Source organism: Centrocercus urophasianus, unplaced genomic scaffold (genome assembly GCF_019232065.1).
Source record: "Centrocercus urophasianus isolate 14NV4802_14NV808 unplaced genomic scaffold, USGS_Curo_1.0 seq_17, whole genome shotgun sequence".
Taxonomy (NCBI): Eukaryota; Metazoa; Chordata; class Aves; order Galliformes; family Phasianidae; genus Centrocercus; species Centrocercus urophasianus.
This window is the reverse complement of record NW_024884722.1, coordinates 26,675,094-26,698,645: the sequence shown is the minus strand read 5'-3', so window position 1 is coordinate 26,698,645 and position 23,552 is coordinate 26,675,094. Positions and strand designations below refer to the sequence as shown.

Below are 23,552 nucleotides of genomic sequence, written 5' to 3'. Positions count from 1 at the left end.
CATCGGCACAAACTGTGTAGCAACTCTAATGATACCTTCAGGTTTGGTGGAAGGTGACAGTTATCATCTTTTTATCTTGTATCCTGCAGCAAACACACATCATCGTAGCTCTTGACATTTCTTTCAGGAAGCATTGGAGCTAGGAAAATATGTCATCATTAATCATCTTCATATTCTCATATGACATCATAAGTGGTTCTATTCTTAAAGATCTTACTTTGCATGAGTAAAATATTTTTTCTTTAATTGCTTAAAATATTGGCACAAGCTCTTAAGTGTTCGCAACAGATAACAAACAAAAATAAATCATTTTACGTAATTCCTGATAGAAGAAAGAAAACTACACAGTGGTTTTAACATAAATGCTGATGTATATTCGATGTGATTTGATTTGAAGGGCATTAAAGAGAGAAATTCTCTTGTTTATACAGAATTAAGGGGGCCAGGTCAAAACAGAGCGGTTTGAGAAAATAAAAATATATTCAGAAATGTCAAAAGCAAAGAAATATTTTTGAAATACTGTGAATTATGTCTACATGTAACACAGTCCATAGAGAATATCATAACACAGTTAGAAAGTCCAAGGGAAAGTACTGTTTTTCAGCTGCTCTCAATCTGGCTTCTTTCCAAGGCACTGGAATAAATAAAAGAAATAATTTTAAAATGTTAGGTTCTATCGATACAGTTTGAAATACATATATCTTGTATGTCTGTGATATTCATAATTTTTTTTTTGTCTTTTTCAAAGAATCTCTATTAGATTTTTACCACAAATAGGCATGTGAGTGAAGGGACACATGTAATTTCATGACTTTATCTGAGTCATTTCCACACAAACATAGTTCATAATCAAATTCCTGTATTTCCACCGAAACATGGCAGGAATTGTTTGGTGAAATACTACAGTAGATATGTTCTGCAAATGAAATGTCAAATACTGTAGCAACTTAATTACCTGTGTGCTTTGGGTTGGAGGAAGGTAACTTGCAGTTTATGATAGCCAAATTTCTTATTCAAGGTGGTGATCAAATTTGTTTTTTTAGAAATGCTAATTGGCTGAATTAAATGCAACTGCAGAATAAAACTTTTATATGGCTCTTAAAGAGCCAAATGTTCAGTGAGGCTGCCATAATACTTCACACAAAATTAAGAAATGCATCTGTACATATGTTGAAAAACGTCTGCACCCATTTGGGCACAAGTATATTTGGAAGTTTCATGGATGCATTTAACTAACTGTGCTGCAGAATGTGTAATTGTAAGATAGAAAGGCAGTGGCACCTTTGTGCTCTTTGAATTCTGAGCTGCACTCAACAGCTTCAAGGAGCACTGCTGTCTGTTAGTTGGCACTTCAGCACTGCTTACATTAGAGCAAATCATCTCTGGTCTGCAGCGTTTTGTGGAAGCTGCGTGGTACTGTGACAGTGGCTGGCAGCACTGTGTAAGTAAAGGTGGTGATTCAGGGAAGGACCCTCAGCTAAAACAGTGTGTGCTGAACATAGACTCCCCGAGATGGTTTTCTCATTTCCTTCCAGAGCCAGGATTGGACTTCAGACACCTATATCCCAGCGCAACAGCCCCTCCCTTTGCAAGCACCTGTGCTGGGTGCATGGCTGTGGGGTGATGGAAGAGCCCCAGAGGTGTGGGGCAGCCAGCCAGGGTGGCAGCTGCAGGGGCTGGTTCCATAAGAGCCTCAGGTACCATCACGTGTCGAAGAATGGCCCATGATTAGTTTTGTGGCTGGATAGAGTACTGTAAACACATTTTCAATGCAAAAGCATGTATGAGCACATTTTTAATAGTATATTCCTGAAGTATTTCACTCAAAAAAGCTTGTTTAACTACTTTGTAGTCAACAAATGCTTCAAAACACTTATTGTTGACTTGGAGATGTTCTACCTGCTCTTCCTCCACTGCTTCTACTTTTAATACTTTGACCAGGATTTTGTGATAACTTTTAAAATTACTTGCATTATGTTTAAATTACTGCAGAATTTTTACTCTTAAGATCATATTTTTCTAGCATGTACTGTGCCTACCACGATATTGACTTTGATCTTTTGAAAAAGAAAAGAAAAAAAAGGAAAAACTTGGAAACTCTGTATTTGAGCATCATACTTATGCTCCCAATAAAAAATTCACACATATTTCTGACCTAGCCATAGAATTATTCTGGCACTCTATTCAAGAGATACATAGCAAAGCAGGGAGGAGCTTCTCTGAAAGTATTCAGATAAAAATATAGCTTTAAAAATGTTGGTAGAAATGCTCTGACAAGGGACTGTCAGTGCCCATGTGTGCTGTCTTTGTACTGGCAGTTAACTTACAGACCCAAGGACTGTAGAAGCAGGGTGCTGCCTTCCTTTTGAGAGGTGACATATAAAATATAACTTAAAATATAAAAAAAATTTTGAAGGGACATATAAAATTAACATCCTGGTCCAGAAACAGTGGAAGGCTTAGGTGTGCAAGCATAGTGTTAGTATGGTATCCAGTATCTAGCAGCAGTGTCATTAGTATTAGATAATTGCACACGTTGTTGTAATAGTTACTTCACAGACTAATAGAGACACTGAGGTTGGAAGAGATGTGTGGAGGCCATCTAGTCAAAACCCAACTGAAAACATGCCTCAGTATTCCAGATGTGGCCTTGCAAGTGTTGAGCAGAGAGGTACTGCCATGCTGGCTAGAAAAAGCCATACTGACACTCATGGGGGAAAAAAAGAATCAAAATGAGCCTGTGACCTATCCTTAACCACAAAGCATAGGAACCAGTTACTGACATTCTATGAAAAGCTTGCCATATCCTTCATGGGTATATCAGAGGAATGTGATAAATTTAGAATCATTCTTCAACCTGAACTTGCTATGAAATTGTAGAGCTGTGTTTTAAATCATATGTCACAATGACGTGACAGAAGCCAGAAGTTCTGCATTGTGATTTTAAGAGAAAAAAGTAATTGTAACAGATGGACTGTGAGAAAGTGAGCCTTTGATTAAAATCATACCATATCATTGATCATAAAGAAAGGAAACAAGGAATAATATTTAAAGCGTGAAATGGAAAGCCATATATGTTTTAAGGAAAATAAATATGTTAGGCCATTGAGATGGTCTACTTTGTTACTTTTGTAGTAATATGCAAAACTGCAGTACGCCGACCTGGTCTTCTAGCTTTTCTTTAAGAAAATTATACTCTGGTTTTGAAACGTGATCTTGAGAGAATAAATGCTTCCATTTTTTTTTTGCTTTGTCTTCCAACATCAGAATTGATTGCTGGACCAGCAGCCCAAAATCTGCGAGGTCATTTGGCTTTGTTTCCTGCTTGTTCACCACCACCGATATTAAAGGCATGAGTATCCTGGTGATAAGTGTTGCAGAGATTACTTTTTTTCTAAGTAGAACTTAGTGTTTTCAGAGTTTGACTTCGTAAAAGAAAGCAGATGTATTGTACTGTATTTCCTACAGCAATCTAAAAGTAAATCCCATAAATTAAACACACTGCATATTGTAGCTTATAGAAGTTAAACTGCAGTTTGCTGAAGTTAGCCAACATCTTCCTAACATTTGGAGTATGACTGGTTTGGAGAGTGACTTTTAGTGAAACAAAATTTTACTTAATATTGCCTTTCTAAAAATTTAAAGCTGTACTAGTATTACTTTTTCTCTTGTTTTGCAGCTTATTTCGACTCTATAAATTGTATGAATATATCTTCCACAGTCCTAGAGAGGAACATGTGATAAGTAATGAGGTAAATCATTTATATAGATGGAATTCATTATGTAGAGTTATTTAATGAATGCACTCTGGCATATGTTTTGTATTGCTCAAAGCAACTTCATGTCAACATTACTTCATTACTAACGTAAAATGGCTGATTAAAGAATATAAGTTAGATATTTTGATCCTCAAATTCAAAATTAATTTTGATTTCAAAAAAGTGTAAATGCAGTGCTTGGTTAAAACGTTGTGTTAAATCAGCAAAAATTTTGTGTATGTATATTTAAGTTAGTGCGTGTCATTTGAATTAGTGATGCATGAGTCTGACTCTATGTTATAATCAGCAGTCAAAATCAGGAACGATTGTGTACCAAGCTCGAGTCTGACCACAGTCCTGATATTTATGTATCCACAATTAATTCATATTTATTTATCCATCCACATTGGTCACCAATAGCTAAATATACCCATCATAAAGAAACAAGCTGGCTAGAAATCCTACATTTTGAAAATAGTGTTAACAGTGAATTGACTTGACTCTAAACTTTGTCATATTTTATAGCTTCTTAGTGAAAAAATGCATAGAAAAATGTGTTGACTCAGGATGTGGTCTTAAATCAAACAGACAGGTTCAGTTCATCAAATGCACCTTCCTTTAGTCTGATAGTGCGTTTTGATGATATATCTTACCATACATCAGAAAGAATTTACATTTGTAATTTAGGAGACAAGTGGTTGCTCTGAGAGGTATGGTAGTGTAATTTCTTTTTTGGCACATATTTTAGCTTTTCGGTTCATAGCAAAGTTAAAGTTAATGCATCGGAAAATGTTTTTTTACACATTAAGCCAGTGGATTGGGTCTATGAGCAATGTGGTATAATTTCTTCCGGTGTCACTTTTAAAATAGCTTTGTTTGACGTGTGAGTTATTCTGAGGTTAGTTGTAAAGTGGCTTAAAATTCTAGCTCTTCTGAAATCAGCAGCAAAACTCAGTGAGCAAGTAGAGCAGGACTTCATCATTGTACTGCTAAGGTTGTTTAGTTTTGCTTTTTTCATATTAGCTAAAAAGATCAGTGGTTGGCTAGAACTTTCCAGTTGATAAAAAGATTTTTAATGAGGCTTTGATTACATAATTTCTTTAGTAAATCTGCGCAGTTTGAAAGTACCACCTCTGATGAAGGTAGAGCTTCCGCTGTGGAAAAGCAGAAATGTGTTTCTGTGAAGGATTTTGGTGGTAATCCATAAAGGAAGAAGCACAATTCAAATATAACTGTTACAAAAACTTTCATGACAATTTTTAGCTGCTGCTCTCTTCCAGTTGTTTGGGTTTTTTTGTTGGTTTTTTTTTTACTATGCATTAGTTTGGTTTAAACTGTTTTGTATTTTGAGTCCAATGGTGGAGACTCTCTTTAATTTGTCAAACCACCATGCAATATCCAAAATGACCAGTTCTTATATTTGTATAGAGTTTATTTTGTTATAGGGTGAATATTGTTCTTCAACAAGTTACAGTTTAGCACTTCAAAGCTACACAAATTTATACAAATTTATGCCATTTTCTGCTCTTGTTTAATATGCTGAAATGTGATGATTGGTGTACCCAGCATAGTCTCAAAGCTCTCTTTCTATAGAAATGCTTATCCATAAAAAAGGAGAGTGTTATCTTCTACATTTGCAGCCCCTTAGATGAAGAGGTCACCTGACAAGTTAGAGGGGCAGATGTTGTTTGATGCATATGGCTACAGCAGGAGCACGCCTGGAGTCATGTGCTCTGCAGTGCATGTGCTCAGCAAGCAGAAGGGACTGGAGATTTGTCTGGGAAATCTGTGTGCTTAAAGTAGATGATAAATCTGTGATGAAAGGTTGACCGTTGTCTTACTATGCAGATCACCATCTTGGAATAAATAAATAAAAATAAAGCCTCTGTAGACATACCATGGCAAACAGCTGGATGTTTTGTAACTCCTAAACTCACTGCTGCTAACATCTGAACAGTTTTCCATTATCTTCAGCAATGAAAACTGTTATTTTGGAATGAGAGACAGTAAATTGTAACAACCATATTTGCCCAGATCACAAGTACCATAGTATTCTTAAAGCTTAGTCATTATTACCTTATTTTGCAAATGAAGACTTGGAGACAAGTCAACAAAGATTTGCTCAACTGGGATGGCTTGCTTTAGCAATTTGTGTTCCATGTGTGCTGAACATATTGCCTACTGAATAAAAGTCCACTAGCCTAATAAGAAGACCTGCATCTTCATAAGAGATTCAGCTACAACAAATAAAAGCAATCCTTAGTGTTGCAATGAATATCCTTTCATGGAAGCCCTGGTATGTGTTTTCCAGATAAATCTTGTAGCAATGGATTATACGCCCATTGAATTTTATTTTTTCTCTGGTGTGGGCAATTATACAGCGTTCTCAATCAGATTTCCTTTTTGATCTTTCACTGCATTTATTTCCAAATGACCCGTAATTTCCTGTGTAGAATAAAATCAGACAAGAAAAGGGAAATGACTCAAAACTGAGTTAGATTATGCATACAATATCTATGGGCTTGCCACTTAACAAAATCTAAGTTACTTAAATATGGCACATAATTAGTGGCGCTTCACAGTCTGATTAATATTCTGAGTTTGATGCAGCTAGCATAATAAAGCCCAACTTTGTGAAATATAGACAGTATTTAAATCTTTTTTAAAAAAAAGGAACAAATGACTGGCTAATTTAAATATATTTCTGCATCGGCTAAAGCCTTTAAATCAAACTGCCTGAGGTGATCATACTGCCTAGGAAAAAAAAAGGTTAATACTGAAAGAAATGAAAGCTTACTTAGATGATAAAACACACATCATAAATCTAACCTAGTTTGGCAGTCTTTAAAATTTAAAATTGCATTTCCAGCTATCAAATCCCTTACTTCTCCTTCACTCCAGATCTACAAAGACCTGTATATTACATATGCACAAATACCAGTTAGAAAACACAATGGTACAAGAATATAATAAGATGCGTTAAGATTGCCAAGTACATTCATTGCTTTTTTTGTTTGTTTGCTGTGTTACTATTATGAGCAGTTCCCTACATTTAAATGGACAACAGAAGAAACAGAGCTTTAGTGAGACTGTGACCATAACCAAATTAAAATGCATGCAGGACTCACATACCGTACATCTTAAAGAATGCTATTTTTAAAAATAATGTTTCTACCTTTTATCCCTTCTGGAGGTTTTGCCCTCTAGCTGTGATTTTAGTGCTTTTATATTAGCCTGCAAATTCAAAGAAAACAAACAGAGTACAGACTAAATCTTGATGTGCAGGGATTCAGTGGAGCAACACCCATTAACATGTCAGATCTTATAACAAATGTTTAAATTGTTAATACATGAATTTTGTAGAAGTTTTTATTATTTCCTATTTTCAGCTAGTTTATTTTGCTTTGATAGGGTGAGGCATTGCTGCCCTATTTTTTTCTTTTTCTTTTTCCTTTTTTTTTTTTTTTTTTTTTTCCAGATTTACAAATTGTATCTTATACTGCAGTTCATGTTTTTTTGCTGCTCTCCATTGTGTATTTTTGGATGGAATGAGGCTAAGGTCTTCTGGGATTATGTCTGCTTTGAAACATTTCCTAATAAAAATAATGTGGTTGGTAAATCTAGTTTTATTCCTGGCTGCTTTAGCCAGCCTGATGGAGTAATCTGCTATTTTATGGCCCAGATGACTAGCTAAGTTTGACTTCTTGAAGTAGTAGTGTACAATGTAATTTTCTTTAGAGATGTCGTAGCAGGTCAGGTTGCAATAAAAATATCGAAGATTAAGTTTAATGGCAGTGCAGACTCAGTATTATAGCAGTCACTAAGTATCATCCTCTGTACTTACAGCTCCAAAACAGTTTCCATTAATGCTCTCTTTCCATGTACTCTTACTTTCTGAAACATTAAGCTTTTGGAACATGTCTGGTCTTTACACAAATGTGGGTGGGTTTTATTTTGTTTGGTTGATTGGTTGGGATTTTTTATTTTTTTCTTGTTACTTGATTGATTTTTTTGTTGTTGTTTTGTTACCTTTTGGGTTTTAAGTCTGAACCAAAATCCCTTCCATCAGTAGGAAGAACTATTTGAAACTATATACTATTTGAAAGCAAATTAAGCTTTCTTCACGGCAGAAGTCCTGAAGTCTGGGACTTCACTTTGATATATAAATCTGATTCAGTGTTGCACTTTTACTTTGGTTAACCAATCTCTTTTTAAACAGATTTGCTCAGTGATTCTTGAGAACTCCATTTTAAGGATGTGTGAAACCAGAACATTTCTATGAGTATCAGTTCACGCTAGAGAGACCTATTCCCCAGCTAATAGTGCGTGCTTTTTAAAGCTTAAAGGTTTCAAATATTTGTAATGCTTAAAAACCACAAGTTGATTTACTGTAGCTTTGTTTTGTAAATATTAGCATAGCAAAGATATCAAGACTAGTTCAAAGGAAATAAGAGCATACTACTGGAAAGGACCTCTGCGATTTTCAGATCTATTGCTGCCTTCTCATTAGGTAAACATATATAATCCACTTCAGAAATGTGTCTAACTCAAGCTTAAGAAGTTAACTTTTTTGTCTCTGCTGTTACTGTTAGAAAACTGCTCTGGAGCCTGGTGGCTGTGATGATTTCAAAACTTTTAATTTCCAGTCTAAATGTATTCACAGCAGGATTATATGCACTTATCCATGTGCCAATTTGTGCCAGTATTGACCTTTAGATCTTGTTCGGTTCACAGTGTTTATTTTTCTAGCATATAAAGAGACAGCAATCTTATTGTCAGCCTTCATTTAGCTAAATTTGAAAAGCCAGTCTTCCCCAATCTCTGCTTTTAAGATGTTTGGTTTTTTTTTTTCTATATGCATTCTTACATACACAGCAGCCTTTAGTCATCCTGTTGGTCATTTTCTGTAACTGTTCCACTTTAAATTAGTTTTGTTTGAGCATAAGTGACCAAACTGCACGTAGTATTGTAGCTGAGATAAAAGCAAGACCCTGTACAATGATAATACTGCTTTCTTTTTCTCTTTGGGAATAATCTGCATGTGTCCTAGAGTCAGTCACACATTTCATAACTGTATCATGTGGTTCTCTTGTCGTAGATCTGCTGTTCTGCTTTTCTTTTATCACTGTGTTTTCCAGCTGAGGTACTCTCAGTGCACTGCAGATTTTTAAAAATTGTGCCCCAACAATGTCACCTCACAATTTCTCATTAAATGCAAGAGTGAATATTCTTCAAGGTCATTCGGTCCCATCTGTATGATATTCCTTGCCTCCCATGCAGTCATCGTGTCTCACACATTCTTTTTGTCTAGAAAATAGATTATCATATTAAGTAAACTCTGAAATTAGTCTGGCATCACGTATCTTTGATAAACCAAAGTTGTGTGATATCCCATTTTTCTTTAATTTTCATGTCCTTGTTTATTTTTTCTTTCAAAAATTGTTCCTCAAGCCTTTACTACTGTGAGGATCAAAACTACAGCTTCAGGAGTAGGTTTATTATTTTACGATTATGAATGTTTAAAACTAGCAAACTGGTACTGGGGCTTTTGATGTCTGAGGGAAAATTTTTGATGTCCGCTAAAGAAGTGTGTCATACCAGAGACCTGAAATAAGCAGCTGGAGAGCCAGTGGTTTTTGGTGGCAAAAATAACTGAGATTTGGTCCTTTGATCTTGAATTTTGCTATGGCTATAACCAGAGGGATCTTGAAGGACTTGTGATTACACTGAACAAAAAGTGAAGTCTGTTGGGATTGTGTGCATTATTACTTGAAATATTTTAAGCGTATCTTGCACATTAGAAACCTCTCTTGTTTTACAATGACTGAATTTGCTATACTCAGTTACCAGTACTGAAGATATACTGACCTTTAAGAGTTATGTTTTTGTCTAGGTCACACGCTGATGGTCTTCTGCAGTGTTTTGGTAGCTGAACTGTGCTGACTTGAAGCCAGGAGCAGCTCCAGAGAGCTGGTGGAATTTATAACCAGGTGTAGAGTCTCTTTGCAAATCTTGCTTTAGAGAATGATGAACAAAAGGCTTTTAAATTTTTTTTTTCTTAGGAAACATCAAATACAAAACAAGCATGCTTTCTAATTCAGTACCATGTAGGAACTCATCATAGGAAAAATTCAGGCAGGAAAAATGCAGAGTAGATGTTGTAGGCTACCCCTTCAGTGTGCAGAGCACTGTCATTTTGACAAGCCAGTGTTAAAAGAAATACCTCTTTTTGAGTACTTGTAAAGTTTTATTTTGGTGGATCTATTCATATACACAGAGTTAAACTGAGAATTGACTGAGGTCATGCTGCTTGTCACTCTGAAGGATCAAAAGCTGAAGACACCAGAGCAAATACGTATATATGGATGTGAGGCTTATCATTGTTTTTGTTTCAGTTGTATAGTTGTCAAAGCATTGCATTTTTTATTGTATAATGTTAAATAGGAGAGAGAGGAAAAAACCTTAAATTGCTGGTGCTGAAACGTTTCTGGAACTGTGCAGGAATTTACATATACACAGATGTGCTGTGTGGTTTTTTTAATTATTTAGAAAGTGATTGAATTTCTCTGTGTACGTGGGTATTAATATGCGTGGTTCTGATAACAGCAATAATGGTTTATTTATTTGTTGGAATGCAGGCCAAGTAGGAATTGTTGGCTTTGATTTGAAAGATAGAACAGCATTAAGAGCAAGTTTTTTGGTATTTCTTTCCCCTGTTGGAGTGTTTTAAGATCCAGAAGACCAAGTGCTGCATTGTAAGACTATAACATGTTAAAAAGTATTTATAGATGAGTATTTTTATTTATGTAAAAGTAAGGCAATGAGATTGGCTGAAGTGCAGACTTGGGTAAATTTTAAAGTTTTTGAGCAAAGGACCTGAGGACGGACAGGTATCATTTGGATACTTGCAGGTCCAGAGTGAAGACATTGGTGACTGGTTTGCTGGAGCAGTTTCCCATATTTCCCAATTTTCCAGCAGGTGAGTAGAAATCCATGAGCTTACACTGCAGGACACAACTATTTTTGCACTCTCTACTTTCATCTCCAGGTTTTCATCATCTTAAAGATTAAATTGTGTTCTTAAAAGTATCTGTGGAATGGACAAGTAATGTAATATTTCATGGGAATGTATCCCCATGGGTGAATCTGTATGTATCAAATGCATACATCTTGTGACCTTATGTTATGAATAAAATTTTGACGTTATTCGTATAAATAAATAGCGTGGCATTTCCTTACTGTGATGATTTATAATCAATATACATTTTAATAACTTTTTATACTTTTGGTTGGTTTTATGAGAATATGAATGTATTCAACAGATAAGTTTTAAAGATGCTGAAAGTTCCTTTTATACAAAGCTTTCTGGTGCATTTTAAGTCTTCTACTTTCACCTTCAATTTTATAACTTGTCTTAAGATGCAGTATGAAGAATTTTAACTAAACATTGATTCCAATGTATTTGAATATTTAATTTGTAAAATGTTATTTCAATTTCCTATAAATATGCTACTCTCAGCAAAACGCAGTGTTACTAATTAGAAAGCTGAGTTTTATAGGCTGTGTGGTTCATATGTGAGGTAACTTATATTGCTACTTAGGCTTACATTTAATAAACCTCAGCTAGGAAAATGTTTAAGTATCAAAGAAAAGATAATAAATAAAATGAGGGCATAGAATATTAATGTGAGCTCTGCCTTTATTTTTTTAAAGCATTCAAAGTTAAATAGTGGTGGTCTGTTAACAATCTTGGGCTATTTGGCAAGTCTTTAAACTTACTCAATAATCAAAACATAAAAGGACAATGGAAACTTTTTACAATAAAAGAAAAAAAGGAGTTGAGTACAGAAACCAAACAAATTATTCTCTGCTTTTTCTTGGTAAGGAGGTGAACTTTATAGGAAGGGCAGCAAGCTCTGAGTTAGGGTTGCCTTTTCCTGTCTTTGTTATAAATTACATCTGTCTGTGCAGAATCCTCTCCAGTTACTTTGTATTTTGTGGTTACGGGGGAGGCATGCGGGTGCATGGGGGATGGAGCCGAGAAAGATAGATTAGGGGGAGCCTTCTTTTTTTAGTTTTTTTTTTCCTCTTACAAACTGGCACTTTACATTAATCTGCCTAGCTTACTGAATATACAGATAGATAAAATTCCCAAGATCCCAGCTGTGTAAATAGAACATTAACAAAACAACTGTTTTCTTCAACATATGTATTTATTTGTTGTTTGTAACATATGAGACTTTTGGAAGACTTCTGGCACCACTTAGGTTCAGAGTAATCAATCAGAATGTTTTCATTAGGGTTCAAATGGGGAAGACTATCGGCAAAGAGACAGACTTTATTCAAAGTAATGCCTGATTTTTTCACAAAGGGTCAAATACACTGCAACATCATCATAGGGCACCAGAAATATGAAAAGAAACTGCTAAATGGCTCAGGAGAGAGAGCCATATGCCTTGGCTAAGAGCTCTCCTCCTGCTCTTTCCTTGTACCTGCTGAGCACCTGAAGGGAAAATGTAAACCTGAGCATAGTGACAAGTCTGAGCAGAGGTAACCCATGTGCAGCTATGCAGAGAAGAGTCAAAGGGGCCACAAGCAATGACAGGGACCACGACCGAGTTCCTCTATTGGTTTTGTTTTTTGTCATGTGAAACTGAAACAGGACTCACAAATAGGTTGCTAATGACAGGGGAGAGAGAGATGTTTTGACATTCTGTTCCTCTTCTGCAGTAGGGGCTGATGACCAGCTCCAGCCCATTGAGTTTCACTGTCTCTTGTTCCACTGTTTTAGAAAACAGGTTCTTAATGATAACTGTAATCAGCATTAACTTAACCTCATGTTTTATAGGTCTCCTACCGATCACTGTTTTCTTATAGAAGCTAAGACATCATTATGTACTTCCAGCTACTGCACTCAGTAAAACAGCAGTGGACAGGTAGACTACACTGTATGTCCTCAGGGTGTCTTGAAAAGACAGCAGCTGGAATCTTTAAGAGTGTTTTACGATTAAGAGTATGATCTGGAGTATTTTATGCTCTGGCTTCCCATTGCACTGTTGGAAATTCAGTAGCCAAGTAATCTTGAGTATCCTCTTGACTAACTTAAAACAGCTGAGGAGGAATGTTTAACCGTTTATATCTGGTTTTTGCTTTCCCTTACTTACAAAAATGGGCAGCATCTCTAGTTGACCTTAATCACAGAATCACAGAATGGCCAAGGTTGGAAGGGACCTCAAGGATCATGAATCTCTAAGCCCCCTGCCACATGCAAGGCCACCAACCTCCCCAGGTCCTCCAGGTTCCTCAGGTCCCCATCCAGCCTGGCCTTAAACTCCTCCAGGGATGGGGCATCCACAAGGTCTCTGGGCAGCCTGTTCCAGCACCTCACCACTTTCTCTGTAAAGAATTTCCCCCTGACATCCAACCTAAATCTTCCCTCCTTCAACTTAAAACAATTTTCCCTTGTCCTGCTGTTATCTACCCTTTCGAAGAGTTGATTCCCCTCCTGTTTGTAGGCTCCCTTTAGGTACGGAAAGGCTGCAGTGATGCAGCATTCTTTTTTCCAGGCTGAACAAGCCCAGCTTCCTCAGCCTATCTTCATATGGGAGGTGCTCCAGTACCCTAATGACTCTGTGGCTTTCCTCTGGACCCTCTCCAACAGCTCTGTCTTTCTTGTACCAAGGGTTCCAGACCTGGAGACAGTACTCCAGATGGGGCCTCACAAGAGCAGAGTAGAGAGGAACAACCACCTCTCTGTCCCTGCTGGCCGTCCCTCTTCTGATGGAGACATCAGAAGATGCAAAGGTGGTATCTCTATTAATTTACTTTTTTTTATTATTATTATTTACTTTTCACACTGATTTCACCCTCAAAATCTGTCTCAGACTGCAGAGCCCATGCCAGAGCTTGCAGAGGTTCTTCAGGGCTATGCTACAGGTGATGCTGAATCCGGGATAAAACCCAAAAAAATATGGATGATGTTTTCAGCTGAAATGTTAGCATTTTTTGTTCTCCTTTTTTTTTTTTTTTTTTTTTTTTTCCCTGATAAATGGTCCTTCTGATCTTTTTGATTTCTTCTATAGGAAGGTCTAGCCATATTGTAAAAACATCTTACAGAAAATATTGTTATTACTTTCAAAACAGAGGGCATTTTTCAAGTATTGCATGCTAATGCTCTGTTTTCTTCAAGTTAGAATCTGTGTACTTGATAAAACTTTTATTGTTGCTCTGTTCTATTAAGCTAACACTACACAAGTAACAGTATCTTCTTTGCAATTGCTCAGTAGTTTATTTTGACATTATATATCAGATTTGGCTTGTGAAAACAGTCTAAGGCAATGGCATAGATTCTAAGTGATAAAGATGAATGTTGCATGCTTCATTTACAGCAGGGCTTTCCAAATATGGTCTCAGAGTTGTGAAAACATCCTGTGCTTGAGAAGGCTTCAATTTTGACACGATCAAGGCTGTGGGGGAAATTTCAGACACTAACATTCAGGAATTCGGGTCTATATCCTTTAAATTCACTGAATGTTGTGTGATGTGAATAAAGATACCTTGCAACCAATTGTGATTCTGTAAACTCCATATATTGCTCTTGTTTTAATAAAATTGAGGAATGATAGGAGTGTTCTGTAGAATTTATTATGGTTTGAGTATCTGCCTAACATTCTCTCAGAGTTTTTCTTTGTGTTCATTTTGTATTCATGGCATCCATTTATCATTTTCATCGCTATCTGTTGTACATTTAGGACTCGTAATGATTTTCTTTTGTTCTAAGGAAGATAGTTTGCCAGCTTTTTGTGCTCTCCAGGAGTTAGGATGAAGCTGAAGATTTACATTTGGAGAAATGTTAAATTACCTGTAACGATCATATTTCAAATGAGTACTTAAAGATTTTACCCTCACTTAAGCTTGTTGCTGGAGACTTTTATCAATTTTAGCATTACTGTTATCCCTCTAGGCATAGGTTAAAAGCAACTAATAGCTAGAGGCTAGGTTGCTGACTTGTCTTTTTTTTTTCTTTGTTCTTCATTCTTTTTTCTTTTCTTCAATTCCTACCAGTTTTGCATTGTGGTGAACCCCAAGGGATTTCTAAAAACATCTTTGTGTTTCTGTCTATTTTGAGAATGACCCTTTGAGTCTAATGATGAATTGCAGTCATATTTGTTTCTGTTTAATCAAATGTTGTTTGAGAAATCAAGAAATTGTCAGGATAGAAGTAGAGGGGCAAATGTGGCTCACTTTGCCACTGCAAAGGTTTTATCTATTGTCACTCCCTGCTGTGCTTGCAATTATAGCTCTCTGAATTACTGAATGTTAGAGTAATATCCTTCTGTTTGGAACCCTGGCAAAGCAAAGCACAAGAAAAATAAGAGAATTTAAAGACAAGATTTCAGCCTTATCTACATGTTTCCTATCTGCTGCTGGTTTGACTTCAGTTCCTGCTGTTGTTATTCATACTGGGTTTATTGCAGTATATTTAATTGACTCTCTTTCTTCTGATCAATCCTCAGTTAAATGGGTAAATAATAATAATAAAAAAGGGTACATAATCAAATTACTATAAGTAATTGGTCAGTCCAAGCATCACCGGAACTTTGCAATGAGCGGAAAAACAGGGCTTTGGTATCAGTCAGCAAAGGCCAAGCCTTTAAAACTGACAAGGAAAACACATTGCTACATAGGCACGCTTTCTGTGAATTTAAATTACAAATTATTATATATAATCAAAATCAGAGCAACTGAAAAACCATACAGCGTGGATAGACTTTGTTAATTTTGGGTACAAATGACAGACATTAGAAAAGCTTACAAGTCTGACAGAGTAGGAGAATCTTAATATGTGACAAGTTCAAGATAAAATGAGAACTTGTCTTGTGGATTATTATTTTCTCGCACAGTGGAGGGAACATTACACAAACTAATAAGGAGGAAACTGTATGCATTAAAATAAAATGTCGAAGTCTGTGTTAAGGAAGCTTACTTAAGAATTAGGAAAGTTTAAAGACAGTACACTGAACAGCCAGGAGGATATGGAGTATTAAATAAGGAACTGTAGGTCACTCTGGGAATCTGGAATTAGATGCTAGAATTTTTCTGTGCTGGATTGCCAGTTTAATACAGTTACCACTTCACAGACTAACACAAATTGGTCTTGTTGCACCGTCTTGAGGGTAAACAATTGCAAGGACAACCTGCTTTTCTCCTTAGTACTTATCTGTTAGAGTACAACTGAATTTAGATGCAAAAGTAATTGCTTAAGTCCCATATATACAGAAACATAGAAATTGGCTTTTAAAATTGTTGTTTTCCCCTTTCTCTTCTTGCCAAATCTGACTGGGGAAGAATGGGTGAAGAGTAAAAAAAAGATAGCATGAATGTTAACTAAACTTTGCTCTGTGATAGTTGTTTAAAAGGCCCCCTTTGTACAATGTTAGAGTTGCAGTGTTAGAGTAGTCCAAGAGATCAATGTAGCTGGGGAAATAAAGGAAAGTTCTCGTGAAGGGTACCCAAATTTTCCCAATGCTGTAATAAGCAGTAGTGGTGCTGTGAGGTATTGCAGCTTCATTTTTACTTGGGGGTCTGATTAACTTTTTCAAATCAGCTTCCAGTTAAGACCCAATTTATGTCATTGCATTAAAGACTACATAGAGACTCCAGTGTGATTATAACATTGCCTTGAACTTTGTCTTCAAGGAAAGTAACTTTTGCTCAGTAAAGACATTTTGAATGTGAAAAGTAAAGGAATTATTGAGAGGAGAATTTTGAATAACTTCATCATGTGATACACATGAGAAGGTTTTTAATGCCTATGCTTCTTTAACTGCTCTCTGGTATAAATTCTGAGTTTACTATTATGATTTACAATCCAGTTCGTGTATCTTGGATTCACAGCACCCCGAGTGACTTCAGGTACCCTACTGCAATTGTATACAAAAAAGGCACTACATCAACCCAGTGTATTGATAGCAAAATTGGTCCTCAAGCTATAGGTGATTAAGTGGGAAAGCATCCTTGGAAATTTGCAAACATCCCATGTTTTCAGTTGTATAAAATACTGCTATAGCTTTGTGGTATGTGTATGTGTGAGTAGAGTAAAAAGTGCTGCATTAGTTCATCTTTATGGCTTATTCCTTAGCGAAGAGTTCATATTCAAAATGTTTTAACTGAATTTGCTTAGTATTTCAGTAGTAAATTAAGGAATTTACTTAGTTTTCAACACTGCTACAGCATTTCTGCAACATAATAGAATTATACTTGTTAATATACTTCAGAAGCATTTAAATTCTAATCACACAGACAAAAGGAAATTTCAAGTAATGGAAGTAAATTTAAATTGCACAACAGTAAAGACTTTCATACCTTTGAAAATATTTTAATGCTGGCTTTTTTCCTCCTTGCTTTGATTATCCGTGATCACAACAGCAGAATTCTATTGCTGTTGCCATAATTCTGAAAGCATAACTGTGTTAACATGAAATTTGCATATATAAGTACATTTGCCAACTTCTTTTCATTTTTTTCATTTCCTTTCTACTTCTGTTCTGGGAGAGGCTGTTGATCAGGGCACTGGCTGAAATAAAATGCAGCATCATTGTAGGAGAGAATGGAGTCATACAGACAACTTTTGCAGAAAAAAAATGTAAGCTTTTTTTTTTCCAGAGTGAAGAAAATTAGATTTCCATCTCCTAAAGCCCATCTCCTGGACTTCTGAGATCCTTTCATATGCTAGCCAGCATTCATTAGCCATGTGCTCTCAAGATTTCACACGCACTGTGTAAGAGAGTATTTTTTTGCATTGTAAACCTTATCAGCTTTGCAAACATTGAACATTATTCTGGATTGGGCCTTACAAGCCAAGCATTATTTAGTCTGATACATACAGCTCAGCACCTCCTGCAAGCTGGGTCTTGGCTGATTGAAAACTACAATATATGACATGAAGTGAGCATGGAAGGGAAGAAGATTCTGTCCATGGAAGCCATGAACTTTCCACCTCTTTAGCATCACCTGCTTATGGTAAAACTGAGAATGGGGAACTTAGTGCCACCGTGATAAAAAATACAATTCCCAGATTTTATCGCTGCATTTAACCTCTGTTCTTTTAGCCATATGCGCAGCAGAAGAGAAGGGGATATGCTTTAACGGCTTGTCAAATAGTAAGCAGTGCAAGAAATCATGCTATCAGTTGGCGGTAAACAATAAGGCCACGTATATTTAATTTTTAATAAATTTTGAGTTATGCTGTTCCTTTAATTACATTAATCAGGCAGGCTCCAACGCTGCAAGCCTTAGGGCTTGAAGTGCAATTTCAATACTTTGTAATAAATTTGCCTAAGTTTGGAAATAGATGAAATGGCTTAATATTAAACATTTGCTTGATTTAAATTTTACTAACACATGCACTGTATAATTCATTTTTCCAGAGCAATGTACTGCCACAGCAGAATGATCATAATAGAAATTATAAGTGTTCCTTTTGAACACAGGTTTGGCTTATAAACTGGACAAATAAAGGAGCTGGAAGTGTCAAGGGAATGCTAAAAACCTACAGAGCCTTTCACTTCAAGGTCATTGGTTCAAGTACACGTCACTAAAGACAGAAAGTTAGCCTCTTATTGGTCCTTCATAATAGACATGAAGTTAGTTTGTCACTTGAGACAAGGAAAGGCTACAATGACTTTAACAACATGAAAAGAAGTACAGAAGTAATGCAGAGGTCCAAAAAAGAGGAGGACAGGAGAAACAAAAATTACCAGGCAGCCATCTTCCCTGATGTGAGATCCTAAGGGCCATACTCATACTTTGATCTGGAAAGTTTAAAAAAGCTGTAGCCACCTTACAAAGTCTCATCAAATCATAGACTGGCTTAGAGTGGAAGGGACCTTGAAGGTCATCCTGTTCCAACCCCTGCCATGGGCTGGTTGCCACCCAGCAGAACAGGCTGCCCAGGGCCCCATCCGACCTGGCCTTGAATGCCTCCAGGGATGGAGCATCCACAGCTTCTCTGGGCAGCCTGTGCCAGTGCAAGTCTCATTTGATTTCATAAGCTTGATTGAGTTGACCTAGGTTAATACTGGGTCAGGAGTGATCCTAGGAAAATTCAGGTACAAAACTGTTCGACAATGAAGTAACTAATTAACCTGGTTTGATGATGCTAGGGCACTATTCAACCAGCTCTTTGAAAGAGTATCCAAAACTGATATCCTGACCACTTACCTTTACCTCCAGCATATAAATCACAAAACAGAAAACTGTGAGCAGTGGTGTCCTCCCAAGTGCCTTCCAATTTAGTAATAGCAGCCTGCCAATGTTAATTCCTCAGCAGATTTAATCAAAAGAGGTACTCATTTGATCAGTTGTGTGGAGATTGCTCTTTGAGACTTCTTTAAAGAAGTGATTGCTTTTCAGTGATGTGTTTCCTTTATGTGAGACTCTAAGATTAGATGTGTCAAGAGGAAGGAGTGTTTTTTACATGGTGGTGATTTTTATTAGCCATTTCATATTTAGTTGTCAAAATGAAGTCAATTACTTCTGTATTGTAAAAAGTGCATCATTTTTCACTTTCATTTTGAGAACAATTGAAAGTTAAAGCTATTCCACAGCTGCCTTTTCTCTTCCTTTTGTCCTAGTTGTTGTTACAGTTTGTTTTGCAATCAGGGCTGAGATTAGACCTAGAACGCTCAAAAAAAATGAACAAAATATGAAAGTGTTACATAAGTATTTTTTATTAATAAGCACTCTTTAAAAACAGTTTACCAATAAGAACAGAGAAAGTGAGGAAAATCAGAGAGAAAGAAACTCTGCTTCTAAATAATTGGAGATACAAAGGAGTTTATGGATAAAATATAAGTATAAGCAACCTGACTTTGATTTTTTTTTCTTTTGCCCTTTAGCCCTGTTGTTTGTATACTTAAAACTTTTATACCTTTGAAAGAGATTTAAGTCACAGTTTTTGTTTTTGTTTTATATATATATGTGTGTTCACTGCAAATATTTAGTCATTTTATTTTTAACGTGGGCTTTACTTTTTATTCTCAACACCTGTCTGGAGCAGAAAGCACTTTTTGAAGAACTCATCTCTGAGCCATTGAATTAATCTACAAGTAATATAGCAGTAGTTAATTTGTAGGTGGTTTCAATGAACTGTAATGGGGAAATGCCACAAGAAGATCTGGTAATAAAATTTTATGAATTATATTATGCTGTAAATAAGTACATGATGCTTAATGAAAGGAGCTCTGGAACTTCCCTCAATTTTCAACGCAATTACCTTAGCCTATGTTTGTTTTTATGACAAAAGTGTAGTTCAAAGTATTTCACTGAATAAGCAAGTTGCCTTTTTGAGTTAATATGGCAAGAACTTATTCATAAGAAATAATACATTTCAATCTCAACTTATTCACACATTTCAAAAACCTAGCATTTCTTTTCATGAAAGATGACATCTAAATTCACATCATAACTTTATATTTGGCAGCAACAATTTAAGAGATACTTGGGGTCAAAAAAATGAAGGAATTGGAGGTCAAAAATAATATACTTTTGCTGTAGTCCATGGGAAAATGTGTATAGTAAATGTCAATGCTCTTCCTGAAAGAAATTGTAATTAATTACTTACTTTGCATCTTGTGTTTTCTTCTCCAAATTCAAAAACAAAACTCTCTTGATATAAAACCCACATAGGTTTTCAAAATTGTTTTCATTTCCGTAGAAAAAATGACACGTGGCTTCAACTAGTTTTGAAAGTATTCTTCTGTCACAAGTTATGGCAATCTGCAATATTTGGTTGCAGGGTTTTTAGAGTTTGGGGGAAAAAAAAAAAAGGATCCAACAAAACTTTTACATTTCAAAATATTATTGCATCAGCTTTATTGCTAAGAACTGAAATTGTTCAAATGACCTCAGTAAAACAATTTGGACTACAATTCCCGGAATGCTCATGAAGCTGACATGCCTGCATGTTCCTAAAAAGTCATAATCCATCATTCTGATGCTAGATCGATGGATTATGACTTTGTGATGTCAAGATCTGTGAATTAAAGCTTTTTTGAGTACAGCCTGCTATCCAATTATTGCCCCTATTCATATATTATAAATCATTATTCCTTCACCAGGTAGTCAGCAGTTTCTATTTCCTAACATTTCAGAGCCTTCTTTTTTTAGCCATTGTTGCACTCTCATTGAGCAATCAAAAATGGAGAGTGCTGACCTGAAAAATAAAGCTTCTATCACAGCAAATTGTGGAGGGAACAACATTCATTTCTAATTCTTGTAGTTTCTATTGAAATAAAGGGAATTAGAATAGATTGAAACAAATCCCATCTTCTTCCAGCACAAATGAGCAACGTGATAAACTGGGATAAATGTTGTTGGCATGTATTGACTTCATTTTTAAGCGCTCATGCCTGAGTTTCGCACAAAAATGGTTTGTTTTTCTGATAAGCTGCAGGATTTTTTTAACATGAAGACAGATCAGCTTCTGATTTAAAGCTGAAATTTGCCAGCATGCTATCTTAAATGATCGTGTCTATTAGGCACTGTTAAAGTGAAGTTCCTTTGAATGAATTATTTATAGAATAATAAACTCACTTCTAATGCAACGAAGTGTATGATAAAAGCAGAATATGCTTTACTGTAACCAGTTTAGGTATGTCAAATCAAAATGCTTTTTAAAAACAACTTTATTAAAAGATATTCAGAATAAGAAGAGCTATTTTAGGACCTATCATGCACCCAAGAGAAGTCATTAAATGAAATGTAATCACGCCGTGTTGGAGAGTTATTTCAAAAGATTTCTCCAGCTAAGGGAATTTAAGTTTAGTCTGTATGTGGATGGAAAAAAAATCAATAGTATGATCTTGTTGTTTTTTATTTCATTTTGCTGTACTGATGGTTCTTCATTAGGATGCAGTTTTCACACTAGGTGGCTGTACATAAAATACATCCAGTCAGTACATTGCTAGCTGAATTGTTGTCAAAAAGGATGGTAATCAATGGAAGGGAGGTTGGTATAATGACCGTGGTAGAATTAGTCTTATAATAACTACTTGTTCTAGTCCTCTGTCTGTCAGATAAGAGCTGTCACAGCACTGACTTGTGCCTCAGTTTCACTTTATTTAAACAATCACACGGATTCTAAAATCTGTCTCCCAAGGATGATTTCAATGGCACTTTTCTGAAAAACAGATCTGCCTATCTTTTGTCTCCTGTTGCTACTCAATCTGTTTTGCAAGTCAAGGGTGATATCTGAAACTACATGAGAAAGTTAATGCAGTGTTTTTCCTGTCTTGCTATCCAGGAGCTGAAGTAGTGCTGTAGTTTAGTTTTTCTTAAAGAAAGATGTTGTCTTGGCATTTTTATCTCATTGCTTGTTATTTATTTATGGAGCTCTGGGTGTTAATGGCCTCCTTGCTCTCATGTACTTTTTCCTTTTCTCTCTTTTACGCTTTCAAAATTTGTTCGGTAAGTCTTCCAGGCTGCTGAGGAACGTAAGAGAGATTTGTTAGTTTGCTGGGAGAATCAGAAGTCTTTGGTGCCTTTTTTGTTTTAGTAATATCCGACACAACACAGCCTTAGAGCCCAGTTCTACTGGTGGGAAGTCCAACAAATCTCCTTCTGTCTCCATGAAAGCAGACTCCCAACCCATTTTCAAATTTCCTGTTAAGTGCAGTTGCCCACTAGGTGGAGGCATAATATGTTGTACATCAGTGGATATGCAGATGGTAATCAAATCCACCAGCTGCTGCCTGCTCTTCCTGGGCACCTTGCCAATTCACTGGCAGTATGTTGATTGAGAAGCAGACAGTGACACACTTTGATCGAAAAGCTTGTATGATGATTTTTTTTGTTGTAATATTATTGTTTTTTAAAAAATGATAAAAGAGATCAAGATGTGTATCTTGATCAAAGGGTATTGCTGTCTGCTTCCCCATCAGCAGCTTCTAATTTATAGAAATCAGATTGTGTGGAAAGCAATCAGCAAAGATTTGAGGTCTTTCTTCTTCTCACTGCCAGGAGATGCTGACAAGTGAGAAAATTAAAATCAGCAGAGATGGGGAGAGAACTAGTAAAACACTGGTTGAAATATAATTATTTTAAATCAACAATTTTAATAATTTTAAGGCTTAAAAAATCCACTTGAAATGTTTCAATTGGCTGTTGGCTGTCACTTGTGTTACAAGTGCATTGTGGAGTCTTTCAGTGATGGAGGATGCTTTGAGACTAATTTACCATTTAGACAGATATTTCTGCAAAGCCAGTTGTTATCAAGTAAAAAGAACCTGTCTGTGTTTTTGGGGCCAAGTTTTTAAAAAGTATCTCCTATCAGCTTTATTTTTTCCACATGGAGCTGTGCATCCAGCAAGATTTATTAGGGTGTACGAATGATTTAATGAATACCTGCAAAGAACACTTAAACCAGTCAGTGCTTTAAATATAGGGCCAGAGTTTGCAGAATCAGAGGACTTATACTGAAATTTGTCTATTATGTTGGGCAAGTAGGGTGTTGGGTTTTTTTTCTTTTTTTAAAGTCATGTTAATGATTTCTGCTTTAAAGGCCATTATGTTGTGATTATGTTCTTTGCTATTTTTTTCCCCCTAGCCCTTCTAAACTTGAGCGACAATTAGCAATTACAGATATATAAGCGTGTATGCACACAAAGATGGATTGTGTCAGTTGTTGAAAGTATTATGGTGCAGAGGTAAATATTTCTGGCCAACATAAAACCACAAACCTGGGAGCAGTGGTGAGAGTTGCATTACATTCTGACAAATACAAAAATCAAAATA

General features: G+C 36.0%; 1 protein-coding gene across 2 annotated transcripts in view; it reads left to right on the top strand.

Moving 5' to 3' along the window:
- CABCOCO1 (ciliary associated calcium binding coiled-coil 1) overlaps positions 1-23,552 on the top strand; it is a 53,248-nt gene that overhangs the window by 16,461 nt on the left and 13,235 nt on the right. For both annotated transcript variants that reach the window (XM_042818659.1, XM_042818658.1), the window contains one exon: positions 3,680-3,752. In XM_042818659.1, the coding sequence (XP_042674593.1) occupies positions 3,680-3,752 (73 nt within the window). The remainder of the gene's footprint in view (positions 1-3,679; positions 3,753-23,552) is intronic.